Source organism: Salvelinus alpinus, chromosome 1 (genome assembly GCF_045679555.1).
Source record: "Salvelinus alpinus chromosome 1, SLU_Salpinus.1, whole genome shotgun sequence".
Lineage (NCBI taxonomy): Eukaryota > Metazoa > Chordata > Actinopteri > Salmoniformes > Salmonidae > Salvelinus > Salvelinus alpinus.
Window position 1 is genome coordinate 42,412,138 of NC_092086.1, and position 23,896 is coordinate 42,436,033.

A 23,896-nucleotide genomic window follows, 5' to 3' on the forward strand; every position below is an offset into this window, starting at 1 on the left:
TGACACACACAAGGAACTGCCAAACACATTTTCAGTGCATGGTGGGATGAATGTAAGACAAATCAGGTATATCACCAATGGCTGGTATGACACATGTTCTAAATAATTTCATTGATGTTGAGTAAGTCAAGGTACTTGAATGCTAATGCTCTAACCTGATATAAATGGTCATTAGACTTGAGCTAAAATCATATACTCACCACAATACTGTATTGAAGTAACTGTCCAGTGTTTCCACATTTCTATTAAATATGACCTATAGGGTAATTAATTACAATATAAGTGAAATAGTTTTACTTCCAATGTATTTTAAGTATGTTAAAAAGCAGCTTTTCTGTTGGAATGACATCATCCTCTGAGGAAATACAAGCATTTTTGAAGCGATCCATTTGAGATACAAGTTTAAGGTGGGTTTTATTTAAGTGTTTTTTTCCCCCTCCAATTTATGCCTTGGCCACACGAGTATAGGATGAGTCAACAATGTAATTTGGGTATGAGTTAACAGAATATTAACTTTTACAAGTTAGATTTTCAATGGACAGTTACTTTATGGTTAATGTTGAAAAATAGATAGGCAGTGAAATGGTCAATTCACAGACGCTTCCGACTCCATAAGGTTCTGTTTCACCCGGCCACTGTTTCAACTGGTAGGATACTGTTTGATTGCTTATCATCGAAGGCGGTGAATTGAAAAATACAAGTTAATCTGGTTATTATACATTTATTACAATTTACCTCCTCCAAATTCCTCCATCACTGTCACTCTGGGTATTTTTAAAGCTCAACTCAGATTCTTGCATGATTGTGAAAGTCTACCTTTCATTAGAGGCTGTCATGGGAAGACTAGGGTCAAAGTATGAGCAAATTTCTAAGCAAGAGAAACATTTCGACTGATGAATTATCCTATGTCTACAAAACAATGCTTTCAATGGAACTCACATAGGTCTTATAGTATGTTAATTAAATAACATTTTCTTAAAAATCCATAGATATATTGTTTCTCTGCTTCCATACCATTCACGTCTCCAAAAGCCCACTTTGATATACAGTGATGCCACAGGTAAAAATGGTGATAGAATGTGCTTATGCCTGTGTGTATGTAGCTGTAACATTGCTGTGACACTACCTCAGGTGGGACTTCTACTCCACAGGGAAGTGAGCTCCTTGCCTCTGAAACCTGAATCACTCCCACCTGTTTGCCTCAGCACGCCCCCTCCTTCACTGTTTATAACTAACCTGCAGCCACCGAGAAGCACAGGAAGAGAACGAGAGAGTTTGTGTGTAGGAGAGAAAAACGCAGTACAGGTCACTCTCCGAGAACACAGGTAAATCAGCCAGTTTACTGACGCCCACATTCGCTCTCCCAGCAACAGCCTCCATCACCCCAGTGAAGGTAAGGCCCAGACTCCCTCTCTTTCTCTCTGAGTCTCAACGAAACCTGTTGTACCACTCCACTGTAGGGTAAACAATTATAAGTGAGAATAACAAGGGTTGACTCATCTGTTTGTTGAAAATGCTCCATAGAGTATGAATTTGATGTTGTGTTTTATATTCTCCTGTAGTCAGGTGCAGTGACAACATGGATTCCAACAATTCATTATTTGTTCCTCTCATGAGACCTTGACTCAAGCCTGTAATTATTCCTCTCTACAACCAGGTTTCCATCCAACCGTTTTAGGCGAGTAATGGCAACAGAACATTTTTCGGTAAACTTTCAAAATGTCGACAAAACAAAATACGCTAGACAAGATGAGACCTTTTTGTGTCGGTAAAATAAATTATGCGAAATGTAGGTGGAAACGCTTTTATGCGCAAATATTGATATAATAACCATCATGTCGAAGTAAATTTGGAAGTCACGCGATGACTTGTAGTCCCCCACTACGATTTGTCGGGAAAGCATGAACTGTAATTTATTAGGTTACAGATAAAATAAATCATGATGAATTTAACACGGTGGTGATAGTGAAAGGTGCTGAGCTTGATGCGCCTTCCCAATAAATATCGAGGGTTTTATTATGGTGACATGATAATCGATGCTTTGCTGCCATTTAAAAAAAATCTCACACTTTTGTCCATGATAATCTCATACGTACGCTTTAGCACGTGCCAATACCAGTGGACACACTTACTATAGAGCCCCACAATGGAGGCGTCATAATACCCATAAAAGCTAGCGGTCAAACAGGAAAATGGTTCCAATTGTTTTTCCACCATTCATTTTTCCCCATAGGGGATTTTTAGAAACACTTGTTTCATGCTGTGGTACTTTATGTAGCCTAAGGCACCTTTTTTGTGAGAAACACCTCAGTAGAGTTGAAAATGGGATGGAAACCCATTTTAACTGCAAAATATATCTTTATGTGCACAATGTTGCACGCATAGCCTTTTATCTGCAGCAAGCCAATTTGATGGAAACACATCTCTGCTGGGAAAATGCGCATAGTTTATATACACATTTTAGAATATTCGAATGAAAATCTGTCGCCAGTTGGACGGAACAAAGCTCATGACATCCTTTTAGATTTGTCCAGTGTTTAGAGTTTTAGCACGCTCAGACAGAGAGTCTGACACGGTTGTCTCTGTGAGTGAATTACTGTGTATACTCTTCCTGACAATTATTTAGATTTTTTCCTGATGGAATATTTTCATGTATTACCATTAAGCCAAAACCCCATAACTCAAAGCACTACCCTAGGGCTCATGAGGAAACCTACCTTCAAAAATGTAATCCTTCATACATTTCAAACTTTCCCATTTTGGAGTAGACTAAATGTTAGGAATTGTCATTGAACCATATTAGGTAAACTGTTACACGGGATGACAGCTGACGGAGATGAAGCTTTGATAAATATGATGTCTATACTTTCTTTCCTCTAGACGTTAATTGGCATGTTCGTCAACAGACATTTGTTATCTTGATCATCATTCCGGGAAATATTTGTCACCAGGTGTGTCCCCACTGGCTTCCTTGTGGATGAATTCATTATCCTAGCCTTCATGACTGAATACCACATTACTCCTAACATGATATCAACAAAGCAATGCCACTCACTGTGTCATATTATTCAGCAGCTTAAAGAATACTTGCCTGAAATTCACCTGATCATTGTAGCTATTGATTTCGTTTTTACGTTACTCTTGTCTAAATTATGTTCTTATTTAGCTGCTTTGTGTTTATTGCATTTAAATTTTCAAAGCATGTAAAGTCCTAAGGGCCATAGCTACTGTATATTATACTCACCTTTGTCTTTGTGTTGATGGCTCCTGGCTGGGATGTTTTCTTAGTCATTCGCACGTGACTGTGGTTGTTAATACATCACCAGGCTAACTATGCCCACCACTGTTGCCTATGGCTTTGTGAAGGCAGAAGATGAGTGGCCACTTGCAGGAAAAACTCTGCGAATGAAAGGGGGAAACCCAATTCAGGATATGTTGCTACGCGCCCTCTGGCCCATTCATATGATTAACCTGATGCTCATGGCTAAACATTGACACATTGATAAACATCCTGACGTTTAGCATCCATCTCTCAGTACTTGTACTGTATGCCGATGCCATTTCACTCTCTAAGTACACTATCTGGGACCGTATACGATAAACACACTTATGGATACTTTAATCAGAAAATCAGAAAGAAAATGACACGCATGTCAATCAGAAACTCCTTGATAGAGTTCACTGTCACACTACTGGTGCTACTGCCACAGAGTGCTATTTGTTTGTTATTGCTGTTATTAAGAGTACAGTACAAACCAGCTGTCGTTTAGTCACTCAATCCCTGTTCCCATCCTAATGGTCATATGCAGACAGACAGTCCTAAACACACATAGTGGTAAAGGGCACCACATGGGGTCATAGAACAGAGCAGGATGAGATGATCCATAGATGGTTTAACTAGCAAACAGGACAGGACATAAACCTGCAGTGTGTGTGTAATGGGCTCCTGTGTTTTAATAGGCCTCTGATTGACACTGAGGGCGAGGAAGATAAAGTTCCTTACAATTTCCTTGTGCAGTCTGGACAGGTGATGGACACTGTTCTCATCTGAATAGCAGACCATGTTGAACATTTTGATAGCTTTCTTGTAATTAGATGTATTTTACATTGTACATTTTGTGGCCCCAGGTGGAAGAAGTGTTTTCAGACCGAGTAAATTACTGTGAATACTCTTTCTGACAATTAGGCTATGGGACTGGTCTGCTTCTTGTATAATTTTAATCTGTTTAGGGGCCAAGTTATTTGTTTAGTGGCCCATTTTAAATGAAAATTCAGTGGAACATGCTGCCTTGTCATTGCCTTTGGACTTTCCTTAATTCTAAAGCAACGGCTCACTTAACTCTCGTTGGTGTTGGGAAAGCGGACTGTACAGTAAATTACATTAGTACAAAAAAAAGCAAGGGTGCTCTTGACTGTTCAAGGACGATACGGTGATAGGGAGGATAAGGTAAGTGGCTGGTGTTTTTCCGCACTCCTTCCTTCCCGCGTCTTACTGTAGATGACAAAGGGCTGGTTTCCTGGTAACAAGTCAGAGACAGCAAACAGCATCAAGGCGTGTGTAGAACTGTTAATCCGTCACCTAATTAGCCAGACATAACAACTCATTGCAAATGACACGGAACAACTGTGTGCTAGAGTAGTAGAGAAACGCTTTGTCTCTGTTGTTTGACAGAATATATATTTGCTTCCTTAGTGACTGATTGTGTCTACAAAATCATAACTGTCACCTTCCAATATCATTCAATATGAGTCAAATGTTTATTCAGGTGTAGAAGGGTTCCGGGTGTAAGTTTGCAAGATAAGATTGTGACCAAAACCCTCAACATACAATTTCCAAAATGTCATTGATATATAACATCATAAGAAGTACATAATTTAGCTGTTTTGTTAAGATGGTACTTCCCCATTGAATTAAAGAGAACCTTTGGTCATGCTTCCTCCTCTAAACAGGCCTATAGACAGTAGGCTACAGACATAGGCAGTAGATTTAGTTCAGACTTTTGACCTCTGATCTCATCTTAATGATTCAGAAGTCTCATAATTTCTAAACATTCTCATCATTACCATAGGTGATTATTCATAAATGTTCCCTTTCTCACCTTTTCCTCTTCTTTTCTTCCAGGCAGAAGAATTCATCAAGAATGGGTTGCTTCGGATTTCTCAAAGTCATGATGTTTGCTTTTAATGGCATCATCTTTGTAAGTTGGAGATGTTTTCATCTTTTTGAGTAAATTACTGATGATAATAGCGGAGTTCAGTTATGCTTCACAATAATGAATATGCAGGCAATCAGAACACTCCTTATCACTTACTACTTCTGATCCTTATTCTCTGTCCCAGAAAAACGGTATCTAAATTGCAAGGTGAAAAAGTTATGAGAACATGAAACAAAAGGACAGACATTTGTTATGGTTTTACTACTTTTTATGACACAGACATGTCATTTTGGACCAGATAAAAAGATTAGGCACAGAGTTGAATAGTGTGATGTGCTGCAAGCCAAATGAAGGAGCTATAAAATTTTTTTACTGGAAAATACCTATGTAGGCATGAAAAAATAAAGATGAAAAGAGAAATGTAGAACGTATTCATACCTCTTGACTTTTTCCACATTTTGTTGTTACAGCCCGAATTCAAAATGGATTAAATCAATAAAAAATCTGAACCATCTACATACAATACCCCATAATAACAAACTGAAAACATGTTTTTAGAATACACTACCGTTCAGAAGTTTGGGGTCACTTAAAAATGTCCTTGTTTTTGAAAGAAAAGCAAAAACAAATTGTCCATTTAAAATACTTTCTGGCGCAGTACGGCGCGCTGAAGATGGACATGGGCGGTGCCCCATGTCTCCTCCGCGCGCCGGAACCAGTCGTCCACCACAGGAGCCTCGGTCTGACTCTGAAGCCAAGTAGCCAGAACCGGCTGATACCCCAATACGCACTGGTAGGGAGAAAGGTTAGTGGAGGAGTGGCGGAGTGAGTTCTGGGCCATCTCTGCCCAGGGCACGAACGCTGCCCACTCCCCCGGCCGGTCCTGGCAATAAGACCTCAGAAACGTACCCACATCCTGGTTAACTCTCTCCACCTGCCCGTTACTCTCAGGGTGAAAACCTGAGGTAAGGCTGACCGAGACCCCCAGACGTTCCATGAACGCCCTCCAGACCCTCGACGTGAACTGGGGACCCTGATCAGACACTATATCCTCAGGCACCCCGTAGTGCCGGAAGACGTGTGTAAATAGAGCCTCCGCAGTCTGTAGGGCCGTAGGGAGACCGGGCAAAGGGAGGAGATGACAGAACTTAGAAAAACGATCCACAACGACCAGGATCGTGGTGTTACCCTGTGAAGGAGGAAGATCAGTCAGGAAATCCACCGACAGGTGCGACAATGGCCGTTGTGGAACGGGTAAGGGTTTTAACTTACCTCTGGGCAGGTGTCGAGGAGCCTTGCACTGAGTGCACACTGAGCAGGAGGTAACATAAACCCTCACGTCCTTAGCTGAAGTGGGCCACCAGTACTTCCCACTAAGACAGCGCACCGTCCGACTGATACCAGGATGACCAGAGGAGGGTGACGTATGGGCCCAATAGATTAGCCGGTCGCGGACAGCAGACGGAACGTACAGACGCCCAGCCGGACACTGAAGGGGAGCGGGCTCTGTATGCAACGCCTGCTCAATGTCCACGTCCAGCTCCCACACTACCGGTGCCACCAGGCAAGAGGCCGGGAGTATGAGAGTGGGATCCATGGGCCGCTCCTCTGTGTCATACAGCCGGGACAATGCGTCTGCCTTAACGTTCTGAGAGCCTGGTCTGTAGGAAAGGGTGAAGACAAAACGGGTGAAAAACATGGCCCATCTTGCCTGGCGAGGGTTCAGTCTCCTCGCCGCCCGGATGTACTCCAGATTGCGGTGGTCAGTCCAGATGAGAAAAGGGTGTTTATCCCCCTAAAGCCAATGTCTCCACGCCTTCAAGGCCTTGACGACAGAAGGCCAGCATCCCGGAGTCGCCTCCTGACTGTTGACGTTGAGACTGGTGTTTTGCGGGTACTATTTAATGAAGCTGCCATTTGAGGACTTGTGAGGCGTTTGTTTCTCAAACTAGACACTAATGTACTTGTCCTCTTGCTCAGTTGTGCACCGGGGCCTCCTACTCCTCTTTCTATTCTGGTTAGAGCCAGTTTGAGCTGTTCTGTGAAGGGAGTAGTAAACAGCGTTGTACGAGATCTTCAGTTTCTTGGCAATTTCTCGCATGGAATAGCCTTCATTTCTCAGAACAAGAATAAACTGATAAGCTTCAGAAGAAAGTGCTTTGTTTCTGGCCATTTTGAGCCTGTAATCGGACCCACAAATGCTGATGCTCCAGATACTCAACTAGTCTAAAGAAGGCCAGTTGTATTGCTTCTTTATTCAGAACAACAGTTTTCAGCTGTGCTAACAATTGCAAAAGGGTTTTCTAATGATCAATTACAGGCTGACTAGACCGAGCGTTGCAAAATACATTTAGAAATATATATTATTCAATTACTGCACCCACACTGCTCGCGTCTGCATTGCCAAGCGCTAAAATAGAAGTCAGTTCTATTTGTGACGCAGATCGCGCTGCAAGTCCTGCCTCTCCCATCTCCTCGTTGGTTTATAGAAGCAGGTACCCACGTGCCATCTCCTCATTGGCTATACCCACGTGGGTGACTGAAAGACGAACGAGGTCAGTGGCAGCAATGCACCTAATTTATGAAAGTTGCCAATCGCAATATAAAGTCAAGAGAAGAAAAAGCCTAGATTGAGGAGAGATGACTAGAAACTATTTGTTTGACCGGTTTATGTGTGGATTAATTGTCGGAGTAGAGGACCTTGTGCATTTCAGGTAAAATAACAACTCAATGTTTATATCCCAGGACAAATTAGCTAGCAACAGCAAGCTAGCTAAATAGAACAAATTAGCTAGCAAGTGCAAGCTAGTTAAATTGCCATAAATGTTTAATGCTTTTCGACCTGTCCCCAAATTAATGTAATTGGTTCAGAGTTTGTTTTGATATTGTAACCTGCATTTGGTGTGGTGGGACAAAATAAATGTATGCACGATGGTGCACGCGCACAGCCGGTTTGGGTTCCGTGTTAGCTAAGTCAAGTTTATCATTTTAAAAGGCTAACACAACGTGCCATTGGAACACAGGAGTGATGGTTGCTGATAATGGACCTCTGTACGCCTATGTAGATATGCCATATAAAGTCAGCCGTTGCAAGCTACAATAGTCATTTACAACATTAACAATGTCTACACTGTATTTCTGATTAATTTGATGTTATTTTAATGAACAAAAAAATGTGCTTTTCTTTCAAAACAAGGACATTTCTAAGTGACCCCAAACTTTTTAACGGTAGTGTAAGTATTCACACCCCTTTGCTATGAGACTCCAAATTGATCTAAGGTGCATCCAATTTCCCTTGATCATCCTTGAGAGGTCACTACAATTTGATTGGAGTCCACCTGTGGCCAATTCAATTGTTTGGACACGATGTAGGAAGAAACCCAACTGTCTATATAAGGTCCAACAGTTAACAGCGTATGTCAAAGCAGAAACCTTACCATGAAGTCCAAGTTACTCTCCGAGATAGACTTGTGATGAGGCATATATTTGGGGAAGGGTATAAAACAATTTCTATAGTGTTGAAATTTTTCAAGAGCACAGTGGACTCCATAAATATAGAACTACTCAGACTCTGCCTAGAGCTGGCCGTCCGACCAAAATGAACAACCTGGAAAGGACCTTAGTCAGGGAGGTGACCATGAATCCAATGACCACTCTGACAGAACTACCTTGGAACCTTGGCTGAGAACCTGCCAGAAGGACAAGTCTCCACAGCACTTCACCAATCTGGGCTTTATGGGTGATTGGCAAAACAGAAGGTACTCCTGAGAAAAAGACACATGACAGCATGCCTGGAGTGAAAGACTCTGAGATCATAAGGCAAAATATTCTGTGGTCTGATGAGACAAAATGTAATTATTTGGCCGGAATGCAAAGTGCTATGTCTGGAGAAAGCCAGGCACAGCTCATCACCCATCTAACACCATCCCTACCGTGAAGCATGGTGGTGGCAGCATTAGGCTATGGGGATGCTTTTCAGCAGCAGGGACTGATAAGGATAGAGGGAACAAGGAATGGAGCCTAATACAGGAAAATCCTTAATGAGAACCTGCTTCAGAGTGCAAATGACCTTAGACTGGGGTGTGATTTACGTTCCAACAGGACCATGACCCCAATCATACACCCGAAGCAACGCTGGAATGCTTAAGAATATGAAAGTCCTTGAGTGGCCCAGCCAAAGTGACTCAAGGGTGTGAATACTTATATACAGTAAATGGGATTTCTGTATGTAGATGAGGGGAACAGGAACAGTGGGTTAACTGCCTTGTTCAGGGGCAGAACGACAGATTTGTACCTTGTCAGCTCGGGGATTCAATCTCGCAACCTTTTCGGTTACTAGTCCAACGCTCTAACCACTAGGCTACCTGCTGCCCCTTAATCAATTTTGAATTCAGGCTGTAACAACTAAATGCGGAATAAGTCAAGGGGGAGGAATACTTTCAGAAAGCACTGTATGTGCATGTTAGGTAAGACACAAAGGGCAGCAGTTGACGTGGTCTTCATTGAATTAATGGAAACCACCGAACAATGCTATGCTCTTTTCCCCCAGTTGGCAGGCGCTGCCATCCTGGGTGTGGGGATCTGGGTGAAGGTGGACAGCGGCTCGATCCTGGGGTTCCTCAAGGGGATAAAAGACGCTCCGGCGGAGATGAACCAGATCCTAAACGTGGGCTACCTGTTGATTGCTGTGGGGGCAGTGCTGCTGATCATAGGTTTCCTGGGATGCTGTGGCGCCATGAAGGAGAGCAGGTGTATGCTGCTCCTGGTAGGTCACCTCAAACATGAGCTATTCAGTATATATGTGCTATGTTGTCACCAATGTGATTGACACTGACTCAGTCAACAAGCTTGATTGTCAAACTCCTAATCTCTCCTTTCAGAATGTTCTACAGTAGAGTAGGTAGCAACATGGATAAATGCAACAATTTCAAAGATTTTACTGACTTACAGTTCATATAAGGAAATCAGTCAATTGAAATAAATTCATTAGGCCCTAATCTATGGATTTCACATGACTGGGAATACAGGTATGCATCTGTTGGTCACAGATACCTTAAAAAAGATCTAGTGTGACCACCATTTGCTCATGCAGGGCAACAACTCCTTTGCATATTATTTTTTATTATTATGCAAAAAAAAACTGCTGCAACTCCCGTACGGACTCAGGAGAGGCAAAGGTCGAGAGTCATGAGTCCTCCGAAACACGACCCGTCTCGACACATTGCTCGCTTAACCCGGAGGCCAGCCAAACCAATGTGTCAGAGGAAACACCGTACAACTGGCGACTGAAGTCAGCGTTCATGCACCCGGCCGTCACAAGGAGTTGCTAGGGCGAGATGGGACAAGGACATCCTAGCCGGCCAAACCCTCCCCTAATCCGGACGACACTGGGCCAATTGTGCACCACTTCATGGGCCTCCCAGTCGTGGCCGGCTGCAACACAGCCAGGGATCGAACCCGGATCTGTAGTGACGCCTTTAGCACTGCGATGCAGTGCCTTAGACTGCTGCCCCCTCGAGAGGCCCTTCCTTCGCATAGAGTTGATCAGGCTGTTGAATGTGGCCTGTGGAATGATGTCCCACTCCTCTTAAATGGCTGTGCGAAGTTGCTGGATATTGGCGGGAACTGGAAAAAGCTGTCGTACATGTCAATCCAGAGCATCCCAAACGTGCTTAATGGGTGACATGTCTCGTGAGTATGCAGGCCATGGAAGAACTGGGACATTTTCAGCTTCCAGGAATTTTGTACAGATCCTTGCGACATGGGGCCGTGCATTATCACACTAAAACATTAGGTGATGACGGCAGATGAATGGCACAACAATGGGCCTCAGAATCTCATCATGGTATCTCTATGCATTCAAATTTCCAGCGATAAAAGGCAATTGTGTTTGTTGTCTGTAGCTTATGCCCGCCCATACCATAACCCCACCGCCACCATGGGGCACTCTGTTCACAACGTTGACATCAGCAAACCGCTCGCCCACATGACGCCATCTGCCCGGTACAGTTGAAACTGGGATTCATCTGTGAAGAGCACACTTCTCCACCATGCCAGTGGCCATTAAAGAGGAGCATTTGCCCACTGAAGTTGGTTATGACGCCAAACTGCAGTCAGGTCAAGACCCCGGTGAGGACAACGAGCGTGCAGATGTGATTCCCTGAGACAGTTTGTGCAGAAATTCTTTGGTTGTGCAAACCCACAGTTTCATCAGCTGTCCAGGTGGCTGGTCTTAGACAATCCCGCAGGTGAAGAAGTCAGATGTGGAGGTCCTGGGCTGGCGTGGTTACACGTGGTCTGCGGTTGTGAGGCCGTTTGGACGTACTGCCAAATCCTCTAAAACGACGTTGGAGGCGGCTTATGGTAGAGAAATTAACATTACATTCTCTGGCAACAGTTCTGGTGGACATTCCTGCAGTCAGCATGCCAATTGCACGTTCCCTCAACTTGAGACATCTGTGGCATTGTGTTGTGTGACAGCAGCACATTTTAGAGTGGCTTTTTATTGTACACAGCACAAGGTGCACCTGTGTAATGATCATGTTGTTTAATCAGCTTCTTGATATGCCACATCTGTCAGGTGGAAAGAATATCTTGGCAAAGGAGAAATGCTTACTAACAGGGATATAAATGAATTTTTGCACAAAATGTGAGAGCAATAAGCTTTTTGTGCATATGGAACATTTCTGGGATCTTTTTATTTCAGCTCATGAAACATAGGACCAACACTTTACATGTTGTGTTTATATTTTTGTTCAGTATATATGAAATGTGTGTAAATGCACTGTAAACAGTTTTCTCAGTCCAGCCACTCAATCTCTCTTTCTTATGGTCTCCTTTTCCTCTTTTTCTAGTTCTTTGTTATTGTGTTGGTGGTGTTCATTGCAGAGGTGGCTGGAGCAGTGGTTATCCTGGTGTTTAAACCCTTGGTAAGCGTACATAGAGCCCATTCACTCTCCTCATATTGCTAAAGGTGGTTAAAGACTGTATGTGGAGCATTTGATGAAAAGACTACACTCTTAGAAAGAAATGTGCTATCTAGAATCTAAAAGGGTTCTTCGGCTGTCCCCATAGGCGAACCCTTTGAAGAACCCCTTTTTGTTCGAGGTAGAACCCTTTTGGTTCCAGGTAGAACTATTTTGGGTTCCATAAGAACCCTTTCCACAGAGGGTTCTACATAGAACCCAAAAGGGTTCTACCTGGAATGCTACATGGAACCAAAAAGAGTTCTCCTATGGGGACAGCCGAAGAACCCTTTTGGAACCCTTTTTTCTAAGAGTGTGTGATTTGTGTTATGTCTTTCAGGCAGGTGAGTTGATTGAGAAACTGGGCACCAAAGTGGTTCAGAACATTAAGAAGGACTATGGAGAAAATTCAGACGTCACTGCTCTCTGGAATGCTACTATGGATACGGTACTTTACAATATCCTGCCGGCCTGTTTTAATACCTTGGAAATAACATATTAGGCCTACAAATAATGTCTCAAATTACATTATTATGTCATTTTTATGTGCTTGTGTATTAGAAATCTTATTCAGTTTAGTCAACAGAATTGTTCTAATAAGATCTCTCTGTGTCCACTCTAGCTAAAGTGCTGTGGATTCTACAACTATACAGACTTCACTGACTCTCCATTTGAAAAATCCACCCATCTCTATCCTCAACAGTGCTGCCACAGTGCTGTTTTCAGCTCTTGTAATGATACAATTGCTGTATGTTAAGTTCATCTTTTAAGTATCCCTACATTTCTGTTATTACGGTGATATCACTCTGTTATTAGTACGCCTGCGCAGTAGTCTCACTGTTGATGGAACTGGCCTGAGTATAAGGGTGACGATGTACGTTGAAGTAAACGTTATTAAACTGGAACCTAGTCAGTGCGGGTACAAACTTGGTACGAGTTCTGAACTCATCACCTCAAGTTAATCACACTACATCCATACTCGAACTCATCAATGGAAGGCTCATTTGAGAATGTAACACACTTTACAGTTGAACACCCAGTGGCCTCACCTGTCTAAATAACTGTATTACATTTGTGTGTCCCCACAGACAGTCACTGGCTGCTTCCCAAAGTTTAAGCAACTGATTGATGAAAACACTATTGTCATTGTGGCAGTGGCATTGGGAATCGCTGCTCTTGAGGTAATGTTGACTCATTCCCTCTGTCTATTTCAAGGTCACAATCTCATTGTTTTGAAATACCACAAATGTAGATGCAAATTATATGCCAATTCAACAAAAGTGATGTGTTCAGTTTCGTACAGCGGGCTTTGTTTAAAAGTTTTGCATAACCAAAGCATTTATTTACTGTTCCTGTTTCCCTAGATATTGGCGATGGTTGTCTCCATGACTTTGTACTGCATAATAGGCTCAAAGAGTGGCTGAAAACCAGTGGAGGAGGGAGGGCCATAGAGTCATCTGCCTGGATGGCATCTCTGGACACTCCTTAGGACAACTACCAGGATGGATGCATAAGAATCTCTGAAATCACCAAGGCTGAAGAGAAATCTAAGGAAGCTTTGTGAAAAGGAGAGGCGTCCCACCACTGAGCCAGTTTAAATTAAATCCTGTACAAGATTATTGGATATGGGAAATGTCTATTTGTATTAATCTTTTATTGTATTGTATACATATTTCACTTGAAAATGATGCTGTCTTACATTTAGATTGAAGCAATACATTGCGTCCTAACTCCATTCCACTCTGCACAGTATCATCAAGATTTATATTATAATAACATTATCAATTCAATGTCAGGACATATATATATGTGCCACTTTTTATAATTTTATTAATTGATTTTCTACAGATGCTACATGCTCTGGAGAATGAATAAAAAGGTTGCAACTTGCAACGCTCTGAAAATAGGTTTAACTGATTTATTGCATTGTAACTATTGTTTAACGGCAATGTTTTTAAAGTAAGTTTGTTCAACTCACGTTTTGGTATCAAAGGCACACATATCTTTCCTAGTCCAAGTTCTCTCTAAAATAGTTAAATCTGTGTGGTGTCCATCTGCTGTTTGAATTTCTTTCTTTAGTGTCTGTCTGTTCAGAAAGGATGCAAAACGGAGATTCACCACAGCACACAGAATAACGTGTTAGAATTTTTGTTTTAGCTTCTGCGTTTCTCATAGAGAGCACAGCCCTTTCCTTAAGCTCTCCACTGTGGGTCATTTGACCACTTTTCTTTTCTTCGTAGTCTTCTCTACACCTGTAACTACGGCCTCCTCTTCTGTTGCTCTCTTCTTAGCCTGGTCTTTTATCATCTCCATAGTGTCCCACACCTCATCCACTTCCCCTTCCTCTTCTTTCACTTCCTCCACATCTCCGGTTACTGCTGAACTGCTCAGCTCTAGATCTTTGCTGGACAAAGCACACAGTTGAGTCGTGACTTTAGATACACCTTGTGCTGTAGGGAGCGGTCCTCCAGCCTGTGTACTCTCAGAAAGCAATCCAAACCACTGGAAGCCACCAGAGGGAGAGGGGTGGCACTGCAGCCCCCGCACTCCTCCTGCCAGCCCCTGCAAACACCCACGCACCAGACCTTTCCGCAAATCTAAGATGGCGAGTTCTCCATGTGTGTTGCCCACTACAACACTGTCTTGGTTGGCAGGGAGGGAGAGGGCTGTGAGGGTGTACTCCCCAAAATGAGCCTCCAGAACCGGACGCCTCTGGGGAGAGGCTGGCTCATACACTCACACCTGGTGGTGACCTGTGCAGGTGACGATCTTGTCGGAGTCTGGGATGAAGGCCATGTCTCTAACCCACTCTGGCATTCGCAAGTCCAGCCAGTCATTACGTACATTCTTGGAGGTGAAAATGGGTGTTTCAGGACTCTCCAGATCCCAGACCTTTAGGCCATTCTCCTTCCCTCCTGTGGCCACTTGGTTGCGCTGCGTGGGATTCTGTCGCATCCGACAAATATTCGTCCCAGCATTTATCTCAACTGTGTCTGTGCTGCCCTCCTTCCAGACCCTCAGCAGTCCCGTCTCCACACACGTGATCAGAGCACTGTCTGTGACGGCAAGTCCTGTGAACCTGCCCTGGGTGCTCTCCCCACACTGTCTGGTCTCAGCGAAGATGCACTTCTCTGTGCTAAATGTCTTTCACTGTGCCATTCACAGACCCCACCAGTACCTCAGTCTCATGTTGATCTCCCCAGCCTAGGACACACACTTCCTGGTCCAAGCTCAGGCTGCTCATCTCACAGAAGTTGAAAGCCTGTTTTTTGGATAGGCTCACTCCTTTTAATATCCCTGTTTCCAATCCCACCCATACTGAGCACACTTGACTTTTGTCTGCCATGAAAAAGAATGAAAATATTGTCAAGAAAACAAAAATTCTAACACGTTATTCTGTGTGCTGTGGTGAATCTCCGTTTTGCATCCTTTCTGAACAGACAGACACTAAAGAAATAGAGGTCTGCCAAAAGTCTGTGTTGCGGATGTACAGACTGTTTTCCTGTTGAGTCTGTACTGCAATAGCTGTAGTTTTCCTATTAAAACTAAACTCACTCTGGAGTTGTTTGCATGCCCTTCTATACCAACTTCCTTGAAATGTAGCTAACATAAATAATATATATATTTATTATTATTATTACTATTTTTGGCAACAAAAAAGTGTATTGAATGTACAATATCCCCAGGGCTATTACAATATTTCATAGAACTCTGAACATGATTGGTTCTTGTAAGTGTGTGTGTGTGACAGTGAGAGTGCAACGCCCCTAATAAAACGACCGATGACGTCTGATTAAAAAATAAAAACACAGCACAGTTGTTAAACCCAGAGGCAACATCGCGAGACTTCCGGGAACGCTTGCGAAACAGGCAATCGATCAGGCAGGTGTTTGTGGTTTAAAAAGTCAATGAGAGAAGTGAAATCTAAAGGCACAATGTAGATTCGAGGCGATGTCTTAAGTAGTTGAACATGTTATTACTCCAACCTTGTGAAAGTGACAAACTGACACGTTTTCATTTTCGTCATAAAACAACTTTAAGGAGTGCATTTGATTTTGACGGCCTGCACATGCGCACAGGCGCGAGACGACCGTTAGACTATATGGCGTTTTCTACGCATGAGTTTAGCTAGCAAAGTCGCCATGACATCGCCTACGAGTGTGATCGGGGATTTCTATTGGAGAAGCAGTTTTAGCCTTTCTTCATACTGTACTGGTTTTGACCGCAGTGTGTTGTGACTGGACCGAGAATATGACACCTGTTGGCCAGGCAGACACAGACAGTTGGCAGCAAGTAGGCCTTAATAGCAGTAGGCCTAAATCGTCTGTACCTATTAAAAGTAAGGACAGACGCTAACGTTAGCTCGCTATCTTAAATGGCGCTAGCTAGATAGCTAATTTAACTATAACGTCTCAACATAGAGGGTTGACTAGCTAAGTTAGCTAACTGCCAGTAGCAAGCGATCCATGGTCAGGTCACTCTAGCTAGGCTAATAGTTAGCTAGCCACGTTAGTTAGCTAACACTAGCCAGCTCGAACTGATCGTTAATGTTAGTTATTAAAGGGAGAATCTGGGATTGTTACATCCATTTTTGTATCCATATTTTTAATTAGTGATAGTATTAGATAGCTATTTACTCTTGAAGAATATAACTCATACATTTATCATGAGCTTAACATTAGTTAAACTGCTTTACCACATTCAAACCCAAAATTGTATAAGCATATATATTCTATTGTTTGTAAACAATGTAAATTTAAACAAACTGTATAGCTGCAAAACATGGTTAACATTTGTATCTAATGGATGGTCAGTCCTGGCATCCATAGCTCCATCTTTGAATTTGAGAGTAGTTACATTTCTTCAGTCCCATCTCTCAGCTGTTAATCAAAAATGTGTCCCATTAACTAGTATTATTATAAGCCTATCCTGTTCGTCCCATTAACTAGTATTATTATAAGCCTATCCTGTTCTGTATAATTTTGTCATATATTTTCTCCTTTCATTATAGAAGGTCGAACTTGCAAAATGGCTAGACATGACAAACTGTACACATGGATGCGGTATTTGATGTTGCTGCTTTGTGTGATACTTGTTGTAAGTAGCTAAATGTTGCCTAGCTAGCAAACAAAGCCCAGTTGAACTGTGTCTGTGTTTGAAATGCAAATAATGAACATTCTTCTATAATCGATAATGTAAACTGTTCTTAGCTAGCTATAGAAATATAGTTGCCCTCTCATAAAACCGAGGTTTGTGAATGCATTGCAAAAGTCAAACACACAGAAGAAGACAGCAACTGCTGTTGTTGTCATTGTAATATTACCTAGCCTGAGAAATCCATCTGGCAAAACATAGAAGAAAAAAAAACAGGTCCATAACAACTCAAATGCAATTTATTAACAGATGATAAAAATTTAAAAAATGAAAGAACACAATCATCTTTCTCTCCCCTCCAGATAAGTGGCTTTGTGCTGCTGGGGCTTGGCGCATGGATTAGATATGGAGCAGCTACGTTTGTAGATGTCCTGGGCTCCTACTCGTCTCAGCTCATCTACATCAGCTACATCTGTATTGGTATGGGCTCAGTGCTGTCTTTCACGGGTCTCATCGGCTGCTGTGGGGCTTGGAAAGAGAACCGCTTCTTTATCATGCTGGTGAGAGACAACAGTTGTGCAGTCAATTTCAAGGCACCAGACAATAATTGTCTTACTGTGTTATACTACTGCAGAGTTGTAAATGTCCCACTCTTTTCCCCCTGCAAGCTTCAATAAGAGGCAACATTTTCACTATCTCTGCATTTTTTGTACCCTGAACAGTTTTTCTTCATCGTGACAATGCTATTTGTTGCTGAAATCATTGGGACTATTTTTGTCTTGACGTACCGGAATCTGGTAAGAATAAATGAACATGCTGGCATCTGTATCATCAAGTAAGCAAATCTATATCATAATTTAGAGCCCTGTAAATTAATTAATTATTTGTATGATATAGCCTAGCCAGGCTATGCCTTTCAATAAGCTGTGATGTCTATATGTGACAGGTTAGCTTAGTGGTACGTGATGCAAGCAAGAATTCCCTTATGACTGCCTATATGGGCCCAGCGGCAACAGACCCAATCTCAACAGCATGGAACACAGTCATGGTCAAGGTGAGAGGCTCTAATGGGGAAAGGTCCAAATAGGCTTGGCTTTACTATTTGGTTCCTTTGACCACCAGAGCTTCCCAGACAGTAGTTATTACAGCTAATGTCTTTGATGTCTTTATTGGTTTTTCATCTCTTAGTTCAAATGCTGTGGTTTTGAGAACTCGACTGTAGATTTCAAGGGCTCTGTGTTCAGTACTACCACGGGTTTGAACTACCCTAAGACTTGCTGTGTGAACAAGACCCTTGCAGACTGTGACGGTATCACCATCACTCCAAGTCTGATCCAACCACAGGTAACCTAATCCAGTGCCTCACTGCACTATGTTGTATCAGTCTGTGATCTAATGCTGTAAAGCCTTAAGCCAAATGCCCCCTGTGTGTTTCCCCCAGAGCTGCTTTGGTAAGGTCATCACAGTGATCAGAGAGCAGAGTGTCATCCTGGGATCAGCAGCTGGCTGCATATGTATGATGGAGGTATGGTATGGGAGAATCTCAATCGGTTTTGCTTGACTCCTCGCGTCATCTCCTCTGTCCTCTCCTCACCTGATGAAAAGATGGTGCCGAAGAACATGGCTGACGTTTTACATTCTCCCAACCAATTGTGCTATTTTGTTAGTTGTTTTGTGTAACCTATTTTTTTACTTATTGTGTACATAATGTTGCTGCTACCGTCTCTTATGACCGAAAATAACTTCTGGACATCAGAACAGCGATTACTCATCGCGGACTGGAAGAAACTTTTTCCTTTAACGAGTCCAACAAGGAAAAGGTGCCGCAGATCGGGCAGCCTTCTGAGAATCCGTAGGCGAGCGAGTAAACTCCCACTGCCATCCGTTCTTCTTGCTTACGTGCAATCATTGGAAAATAAAATTGATGACCTACGATTAAGATTATCCCACCAACGGGACATTAAAAACTGTAACATCTTATATTTCACCAAGACGTGGCTGAACGACGTTACAGACAATATAGAGCTAGCGGGATGTTTCATGCACCGGCAGAACAGAGACGCTACCTCTGGTAAGAGAAGGGGTTGGGGGTGTGTGTCTTTGTCAATAACAGCTGGTGCGCAATGTCTAATATTAAAGAAGTCTTGAGGTATTGCTCGCCTGAGGTAGAGCACCTTACCTTATGATAAGCTGTAGACCACACTATCTACCAAGAAAGTTCTCATCTATATTATTCGTAGCCGTCTATTTACCACCACAGAACGAAGCTGGCACTAAGACCACGCTCAACCAACTCTATAAGGCCATAAGCAAAGAAGAAAATGCTCACCCAGAAGCGGCGCTCCTAGTGGCCGGGGACTTTAATGCAGGCAAACTTAAATCAGTTTTACCAAATTTTTACCAGCATGTCACATGTGCAACCAGAAAAAAAAAATCCAAGACCACCTTTATTCCACACACAGAGATGCATACAAAGCTCTCCCTCACCCTCCATTTGACAAATATGACCATAATTCTATCCTCCTGATTCCTGCTTACAAGCAAAAACTAAAGTAGGAAGTACCAGTGACTCGCTCAATACGGAAGTGGTAAGATGGCACGGATGCTACACTACAGGACTGTTTTGCTAGCACAGACTGGAATATGTTCCGGGATTCATCCAATGGCATTGAGGAGTACACCACTGTCGTGACGTTGTATTGATTAATGTGACGACTGCTGCTCGTCAAATGATTAAAAGTTTATAATTACGTGATTAAATGAATCGGGCAATTATTAACTCATTAACCTGGCGCACCATGTTAAAGTTTGGATATATTTCCCAAATTAACTCAAAGAATATCAGAATATTGATTTTACAACAGTCGCTAATCAATCAATTTCCTCTACAGTCTCATTCTGAACGTCGCATAATCCGGGAATCTGCACAAACCCGAGTCTCACCAAATAAGTCCGTACCACACCAATTGAGTTGATTATTTATTTGCTAACAAGCTAAAATTATAATATAAGATACACATACACAAACACAGTCTAGGCTATTGATTAGAACTTAGTACGATAAAACAGGTCCCTAGCGGGCCAACACATTATGACGCGGGTTACACAAAATGGGGATTTCAAAAGAGAGAGAGAGTGCACGAGAGAAAAACACACTTGGGTGCATTTGTCAGCTATGCTTATTTTAACCCTAACCTTGCCTCGAACTGCCGCTCTTATGGGTCAGAATATAATGATGTAATTACGTGTTGAAGGTCTCAGATGGGTGTCTCTGCGTGGACCGGATTCCGACTTCTCTGATGACGGTCCATCTTCGGTTACCGGGTGTAACTCTCTGTTTCTCCTCACGATGTCAGTGTCATTTCTCTTGGTGGTCTGTTTCCTCACCCTTGCTCTGAAAAGTGGTTTTCGGAGGAGGGCTAATCAGCCATGTGGATGGTTCCAGCATGTGAAGGAAAACAGTGTAGACACAGAATTCCTTGGAGAGTGGTGACCGGGTGGTCCTGCTTGAATTTACCCCGTTTAGATACAGCTACTCGTCCGTAACATAGGTTGTTAAAAGGTTCCTTTGTCTTCTTCAACCTTGTGTTGCGTTTTGGGTTTGCTGACCACTCAGACCTTGGCTGCAGCTAGTCTAATATGTTAATTCTTAACTCATGTTTTATACCCTGGGGTCAGAAATGGGCGTTTCCGCATTTAGGGCAATTCTCTGGGCATACCAAGTTACGAGGCAAGGTCTGGATTTTACTCAGATCCAATTTAGACAACTAACTTCACATTTCATCTTTACAAAAACATTCTCTTTGATCAGGACATTTTCCACACAACATACAATATGCAAACAGTAGGCACACATAAGGAAAACTCTTAAAGTTACAATGTTTTCGTTATACCGTCGTCCTTTAACTTTTAATAACATAAAAAAACAACATTATTTTCATATTCCATCTATCGTCATTACCACCATTGTGGCTGACGAAACCTATTGTCCCAAAGTCCATTTATTACATGTTCTGAGGCCGGTTCTCCATAGTGACAGGACAAAGGAATTTTGTCTACTGCCTTAAGATTTACAATGGGCGTGAGGTGTCATAAAATCCCCCCATCTCCATACCTCTCGATCTCTTCCCTTCTGGTGGGTGTGAGAGATCTCTCTGTAGGATTGTGGTCCACGGTAACCTGACCCGAGCAGGCCAGTCATGACACCACCTCAGTCAATGGCTTCATCAATAAGTGCATCGACGACGTTGTCCCCACAGTGACTGTACGTACATATCCCAACCAGAAGCCATGGATTACAGGCAACATCTGCATTGAGCTAAAGGCTAGAGCTGCTGCTTTCAAGGAGCAGGAGACTAATCCGGACACTTATAAGAAATCACGCTATGCCCTCAGACGAACCATCAAACAAGCAAAGCGTCAATATAGGATTAAGATTGAATCCTACTACACCGGCTCTGACGCTCGTCAGTTGTGGCAGGGCTTGAAAACTATTACGGACTACAAAGGGAAACCCAGACGCGAGTTGCCCTGTGACGCGAGCCTAGCAGATGAGCTAAATGCCTTTTATGTTCGCTTCGAGGCAAGCAACACTGAAGCATGTACGAGAGCACCAGCTGTTCTGGATGACTGTGTGATAACGCTCTCGGTAGCCGATGTGAACAAAACCTTTGAACAGGTCAACATTCACATAGCCACTGGGCCAGACGGATTACCAGGGCGTGTACTCAAAGCATGCGCGGACCAACTGTCAAGTGTCTTCACTGACATTTTCAACCTCTCCCTGACCGAGTCTGTAATACCTACATGTTTTGAGCAGACCACCATAGTCCATGTGCCCAAGGAAGCAAAGGTAACCTGCCTAAATGATTACGGCCCCGTGGCACTCACGCCGGTAGCCATGAAATGCTTTGAAAGGCTGGCTGGTCACAGCATCCTCCCGGACACCCTAGACCCACTCCAATTCACATACCGCCCTAACAGATCCACAGATGACCCTAACGCTAAACCTTTTCCCCCTCAGGAGACTGAAAAGATTTGGCATGGGTCCCCAGATCCTCAAAAGGTTCTACAACTGCACCATCGAGAGCATCCTGACCGGTTACATCACCGCCTGGTATGGCAACTGCTCGGCATCTGACCGTAAGGCGCTACAGAGGGTAGTGCGAACGGCCCAGTACATCACTGGGCCCAAGCTTCCTGCCATCCAGGACCTATATAATAGGCGGTGTCAGAGGAAAGCCCATAAAATTGTCAGAGACTCCAGTCACCCAGTCACTCTGCTACCGCTCGGCAAGCAGTACTGGAGCGCCAAGTCTAGGACCAAAAGGCTCCTCAACAGCTTCTACCCCCAAGCCATAAGACTGCTGAACAATTAATAAAGCCACCGCACAATTTACATTGACCCCCCCGTCCCTTTTGTACACTGCTGCTACTCGCTGTTTATTATCTATGCATAGTCACTTCACCCCTACCTACATGTACAATTTACCTCAACTAACCTGTACCCCCGCACAATGACTAGGTACCGGTGCCCCCTGTATATAGCCTCGTTATTCTTATTGTGTTACTTTCTATTATAACTTTTTATTTTAGTCTACTTGGTAAATATTTTCTTAACTCTTCTTGAACTGCACTGTTGGTTAAGGGCTTGTAAGTAAGCATTTCACAGTAAATTTCTACACTTGTTGTTTTCGGCGCATGTGACAAATAAAGATTGATTTGATTTTGATTTGACCTCTTTTTAAAAAATGTCAAAAGTAATCGAGGAGAGGAAACGTGTTAAAAAAAAAGAAAAAAAAAAGTGCTTGTATGAAGTGACTCTTTCTCCACTAGCTCGTCATCAGGCAGATGACGTTTACAGAGAAGGAATCGCAAAATACATGTGTAAAGTGGTAAAAATACAAAAAGATTAGTAATGTAGAATTTTTAAATCTGTGCATGCTTTTCCCCTCTGAGTAAACAGCTGATTCAAAGGGGGAGTGGCAGATTTCAAAACACTTCGCAGAGGATGCACTTCAGTATTCTTTGCCAAACAAAGTAATTGAGGAAGGGCGCAAACTCCTCTGTTCACTTACTAACGAATTTCAACTGTCCTTAACCACTTATCGGTTTCCGGGTCACGGAGGAAAGGAGGAAGAGGAGTTGAGGAGTGGACTTTTGCCCAATTGAGAATCTCCCTATGAGTTACACTGCTCTCTCAAGTTCTTCTGGAGAACTTTAACCTCTCTCAGACCCAAGGACTATTGCTGAAAAGAACTGCACTTTTTAAAGCATAGTAATGCTTTTTCTACAGTAGCTCACCATTAGGACCTAAAGAGTATTCTTAGTTTGATAGCTATCTATTCTATAGCAATTGGTTGCTGAATAGAGAATGTTGCTTGGCTTCAAGTCATTGTTTTCCTGTCCTCTCCTCTTTGCAGTTATCCTCCATGATCCTTGCCATGGTTTTGTTTGTGAAGTTGGGGCTCATGAGGCATCCATGGTGAAGCCAAAGGGTCCATCCACACCTGGAGGACACCAACAACCCACACAGGCAACAATAAAGTTCTGCTAAATTATAAAAGTTTGTGTGTTTTCCTTAGTTGAAATTGTATCTGTTATTTTGGTTATATTAAAAGTTGAATATATTATTTTTAAAGCTATGTACTTTGTTTTCACTGGGAATGGGAAACCTAGTCA

General features: G+C 42.8%; 2 protein-coding genes and 1 pseudogene across 3 annotated transcripts; 2 read left to right on the forward strand and 1 right to left on the reverse strand.

The window, feature by feature from the left end:
• The first annotated feature begins 1,071 nt into the window (after window positions 1-1,071).
• Window positions 1,072-14,025, forward strand: LOC139576622 (tetraspanin-1-like). The gene is made up of 8 exons (XM_071402918.1): window positions 1,072-1,393; window positions 5,123-5,198; window positions 9,706-9,921; window positions 12,011-12,085; window positions 12,462-12,569; window positions 12,744-12,869; window positions 13,210-13,302; window positions 13,486-14,025. The coding sequence occupies exons 2-8, from the start codon at window positions 5,142-5,144 to the stop codon at window positions 13,543-13,545; spliced, it is 735 nt and encodes a 244-aa protein (XP_071259019.1). The 5' UTR covers window positions 1,072-1,393; window positions 5,123-5,141; the 3' UTR covers window positions 13,546-14,025.
• A 262-nt stretch (window positions 14,026-14,287) lies between these two features.
• On the reverse strand, window positions 14,288-15,595 carry LOC139567830 (WD repeat-containing protein 74 pseudogene; annotated as a pseudogene).
• A 361-nt stretch (window positions 15,596-15,956) lies between these two features.
• Window positions 15,957-23,855, forward strand: LOC139576631 (tetraspanin-16-like). Of its 2 annotated transcripts, none has more exons than XM_071402928.1 (8): window positions 15,957-16,003; window positions 17,133-17,218; window positions 17,578-17,775; window positions 17,938-18,012; window positions 18,162-18,269; window positions 18,404-18,559; window positions 18,657-18,740; window positions 23,638-23,855. In XM_071402928.1, exons 2-8 carry the CDS (start codon window positions 17,150-17,152, stop codon window positions 23,701-23,703), a joined length of 756 nt encoding a protein of 251 aa, XP_071259029.1. In that variant the 5' UTR covers window positions 15,957-16,003; window positions 17,133-17,149; the 3' UTR covers window positions 23,704-23,855. The 2 variants fall into 2 exon arrangements, with proteins under 2 accessions (XP_071259029.1, XP_071259035.1); XM_071402934.1 differs by having other exon boundaries at window positions 15,977-16,003; window positions 17,133-17,206.
• The last annotated feature ends 41 nt before the right edge of the window (window positions 23,856-23,896 follow it).